The following is a 4841-nucleotide window of genomic DNA, read 5'->3' on the forward strand; positions in this document are numbered from 1 at the left end:
CTAATTGGAATTGTAATTAGTCAATCCTACTCTTGGATTCGAAAACAAAAAAGCTGGCCAACTTGCACCTTTGCTTCCCACCATTTGGTCTTAACACAGACTCTGAATGGATATTTTCCACCCACTCTTTTCTCTACGTGCTCCTCTTAGAGATCAGGAGACAGCGGCAATGTCTGAATACCTGTAGTTGGTCAGTACCCTTTTGAAATCTCTAAAAGCTAATTGTCATTCACCATGTATTTCCCAATTCATCTTTGTCAGTCTTTTATCATCTCTGGTTTCCATGTTAACAACTGGATCTCTTATTTTGCATATGCCTCCCCTGATGCAGTATGACCTTATTCAAATATTCTTAACATTAATTTTCATCATTGTAAAGAAAGGATATTAACCAGTGGATGATAAAAAAAATACATCAAAGAACCCAAAATCCCAGCAACACATATTATGAGCACAGAAAGTCAGTGCCCTAACACTGTAGAAACTTTTTAGTGGTTCACTGTTTCTTTTTCCTTGCAATTAACAGAGACTGAAGGAACTCAGCATGCTTCAATATTAGACAAGCTTTTGTCAGTGAAGACCTAAAGAAAAATCTATATACAAGAACATTTAGCAGACAAAAGGTACTTAAATAACCCACCACCTGTTTTAGAAAAAACACTTGCCGGAAGAACAGTAGTCAGAGATGATCCTGTGACAGCAGATCCTAGCTCAGTGCTTCTTGTCCTCAGGTTGTCCCCATGTCTATGATTTTTGCTTTCTGTGTCTAGTTAAAAGAAATTACAAGTTCTAATTATTCAAGTACAACAAATGCATTTACAAGACCTGCAGTGTTGTATCTTCATATTTGCTAGCTAACTTTTTCTCATACTGGAGAAAATGAGACCAATTTATTACTCAAAATATGATATTTACATCCCATCATTGGCAGCAAATAGGATCCCCAGTGGAGCATGCAGTAATGCTTATGAGTGGCTCACCAAACTTCCATGAATTACTGTTTAATCTATTTTATATAACTTAAAAGATTGTGACTAAAACTCAAATTCTAATAGCACTGATTTCCATATAAATTTTGCATCAAATTGTATATCTTTTTTACTGATTAATATGTATAATATACAGAATCACAGAATGGTTGAGATTGGAAGGGATACTGCTGAAGCTAGTTGTCCAGGACAGTTTCTGTATGGCTTTTGAGTATCTCCAAGGATGGAGACTCTATAAGCTCCCTGGGCAATCTGCACCAGTGCTCAGTCACCCTCACAGTGTTTCCTGATGTTCAGATAGAACTTTCTGTGTTTCAGTTTCCACCATTTATTGCCCCTGGTCCTATTACTGGACACCTTGGAGAAGAGTTTGACTCCATCTTCTTTATACCTCTTCTTTACACAGTCCCTTCAGGCATTTACATCCATAGAGAAGATCCCATTCAGACCCAGCTGTTACCCTTTCCTCACAGGAGAGGTGCTCTGCTACCTTCATAATTTTCATGGCCCTTCACTGGACTCTCTAGTAAAACCATGTCTCTCTTGTACTCAGAAGCCTAAAGCAAGCTTACTGCAGGTGAGGCCTCACCACTGCTGAATGGAGATCATGGATCATCCCTCTTAATCTGCTCTCTTAATACTCCTTATCCACCCCACAGTATCATCAGCCTCCTTTGCCACAAGAGCCATTCTTGGCTCATGTTCAACTTGCTGCCCACCAGGAATTGCAGGTTCTTTCCTGCCAATCTGTTTTCCAGCTGTTCAGCCCTCAACTAGTATTGTTGCATGGACTGGTTTATCCCTAGGTGCAGCAATTTTCTCCAGCCTCTCTAAGCTCCTCTGGATGGCAGCACAACCCTCTGATTTATTGGCCAATCCTCCCTTTTATGTGCTGTCAGCAACCTTGCTGTGGGTACCCTCTGCTCCACCATCCAGATCATTAATGAAGATGTTGAACAGAACTGGACCCCATACTGTCCCCTGGAGTACACTGCTACCTTCTGGGCTCCAGCCAGACTTTGTGCTGCTGATCACTACCCTCTGAGCTTGTCTGTGCAATGTTTTCAATCCATCTCACTTTCTGCTCAGACAGCCCACACTTCCATGGCTTCTCTATGAGGATATTTCAGAAGCAAAGGGGAAATTTAAATTGCAACTGCTCATGAGTGGTACTTTGTAACCCAGAAACAATCTGGCATAGAGAGCAAGAAGGTCCAACTGCAGAAGGGGTTAAGCTAGCTGGAAGCAGGAAGGAATACCAGAGGCAGAACAATCCTTGTAAGGGAGTATTGTTTCCCTTGGTGATAAGAAACAGCCACAGCTTTTTCTTGTAGCTATCCTGTAATGCCTAGCTCAGAATTCTATGTTTGGGCAGCAGAGCTGGTGCTGGGGGATGGATCCAAGGCTGTGCTGAGGTGCTCCATGCTGATGCTCACAGGACTGGTGCTGGTGCAAGTGTATACAAGAAATTGCTTCAAGAAGCATCTTTGCAGATTTCCTGTAGAATCAGTCATGGTTTTAAGACTGTCCAATGCATTGTTTACTATTTTTTAAATATATTTCAGGACAAATGTGTGTATAACTCACTTCAAGGGGAACAATAAAAAATTCTCAACAGAAGAATGTCAAAAGCCTTACTGAAGAAAAGGCAAACCATAGACACTGCACTCCCCTCACCTATCAAACCAATAATTTAATTTCAAAAGGAAATTAGGTTGTTCACATTTATTCCCTTGCTAAATGCATGCTGATTACTCCTAGTCACCTTCTTGTTCTTCATGTGCCTATAAATGGTATCCAGGATTAGCCGCTCCACCACGTTCCCAGGGACTGAGGTGAGGCCAACTAGCCTTTTGTTCTCCTTCTTGCCTTTCTAGCTTTCCTCCAGACTTCACACCCCTCTCCCAGTTGCCATGAATATTTATTTATTCAGTACTATCTAACATGATCCCCTTCCACAAGGTCAGCGAATACATAAGCAAAGTGAACATAGGTAAAGATGCTCCCTTAGACACAGAGGTAGATGGTTATGTCCAATAACCTTTGAACTAACTAATTTAATCTATTACCACTGTTAAAATATTCCAGAAAAGAGATACCATATTATGTGTGATATTGCAAAATCTTATGGAGTACTGGTCATTTTCATTTTAAAAAATTGTTTGAATCGTGTTACATTCAACATTCAACACTACATTCAACTACAACTACATTCAACACTATGAAATCTGCTATGGTATCAGACTTGCACTGTGGATTCATACATGCATACATTTATTTATTTATTTATTTATATGTACATATTTATTTATAAAGCTGAAAACTGCACATTCAGCACACATGGTCCCTACAGTGGCAGATTCAGAATAGCACATACCCACGAAGTATATATAAAACTAAACACTACTTAATAATTGGTTCCTCATTTTCTTCCTGATTTTTTTTTCCCATGAAAAGCTGACATGAAGTACTTATTATTTTTTCCCCTTACCTTTTTTTATGGCAATGAGAGGTGGACAGAGATCAATATGAGGTTTCGAAGAAAGTTTCGTTGCTCTCAGTTGCTCTGACTCCTGCTGTGCAGAGTGACCATCAGTTTCACCTCCTACAGTCTCCTCCATCTGCAGCACTCCAGAAAAATCAACCTAAATCAACAATACAGAAAATGACTATACAGTGTAACATTGTAATAAAGCCACCTTCAGTATTTTTATCCCTGTTCCACCGTCAGGGATAGACTAGCAAGGAAGGGGGGAAAAAAACCTCTACTTTCAGTCGGTGATTTAAAAAGAGAAGATCTAAGCAGTTGTCGAAATTATAAAATCTTCTTTAAGAGTGCCAAAACTTTATGCAGGTTACCAAAACTTGTATTTCTAACTGCACAACTATACTTTCTGTCCAATCAGACTGCCGCAGGTGGGAACTCACACCTGGGGGACAGGTTAAGCTCCTTCCGAAGCTCCTGCAGGTCCCGCTGCGAAGCGCCGGGCACCGAGCTCCGGCTGCGGCATCTGCTGAATCCCAAGCAGGTTTTCACGCCTGCGGTCTCCCCTGGGCACTTGGAGCTGCTGGCAGCTGCTATGGCAACCCCTACACAAAACCCAGCGAGCAACCCAGCCCCCACCAGGCAGCTCGCCTGTCCCCATTTCCCACTGGATTCAGCAAGCCGGTGCCCATTTCTTAACTACCTGTCTTTTGAAAAGCACCGTAGTTTTCTCTCACAGCCCTCGCTGGCTCGGCAGCGCCCTGGGCTCTGGGCGAGGCGTGAGGGGGCACCGCGGGCTGAGCGAGGGGCTCCCCTTCTCCTCTGCCGCGAAAAGCAGCTTCCGCACGGATCTGAAGGCGCCGCGTCAAGTGCAGCTTGGCCGGCTTATCCATTTTCATTACGGAATCACAGAATCAGGATGGAAAAGACCTCTGAGGTCACCGAGTCCACCCAGGCTGACCCAACACCGCCGTGTCAGGCAGCCCATGGCACGGAGCCACATCCACTCATTTCCTGAACACCTCCAGGGACGGTGACTCCACCAGCTCCCTCTGGCAGCCCTTTCCAACCCTTAACAACTCATCCCGTGAAGAAATCACTCCGTGTGCTTCCTTTCTTTCCCCCAGACGACACCCACTGCAGCAGGCGACCACCCCAACCCAAAGCTCTAACACCTCACAGGAGTCGTGAAGTTTTTACTGGCTTTTTTTGTTTGTTTGTTTGTTTTTTTCAAAAACTTTGAACCAGGCCCCCGTAGCACACACTGCGCCCCTTGACACTAAAATTATATTTAAAAAAAAAAAAAAAAAAGGAAGAGGAGGGGGAGGAGGCGGCGGCGCCGGCAGCGCGGTGCGCGTGCGCGGCCG

The 4841-nt window shown here is 43.3% G+C and overlaps 1 protein-coding gene across 4 annotated transcripts in view; it reads right to left on the reverse strand.

Moving 5' to 3' along the window:
* Positions 1-4081, reverse strand: part of LOC110469703 (dynein axonemal heavy chain 5) — a 151383-nt gene extending 147302 nt beyond the window's left edge. For all 4 annotated transcript variants that reach the window (XR_014952814.1, XM_085571792.1, XM_077784814.2 and 1 more), the window contains exons 1-3: positions 3920-4081; positions 3481-3634; positions 666-766 (exon numbers count right to left, since the gene is read on the reverse strand). Coding sequence is in view for 3 of the 4 variants with exons in the window: in XM_085571792.1 (XP_085427918.1) it covers positions 666-766; positions 3481-3610 (231 nt within the window). In the remaining variant the exon portion in view is untranslated. The remainder of the gene's footprint in view (positions 1-665; positions 767-3480; positions 3635-3919) is intronic.
* Between the last annotated feature and the right edge of the window lie 760 nt (positions 4082-4841).

This window comes from Lonchura striata, chromosome 2 (genome assembly GCF_050655825.1).
Source record: "Lonchura striata isolate lonStrDom1 chromosome 2, ASM5065582v1, whole genome shotgun sequence".
Classification (NCBI taxonomy): Eukaryota; Metazoa; Chordata; class Aves; order Passeriformes; family Estrildidae; genus Lonchura; species Lonchura striata.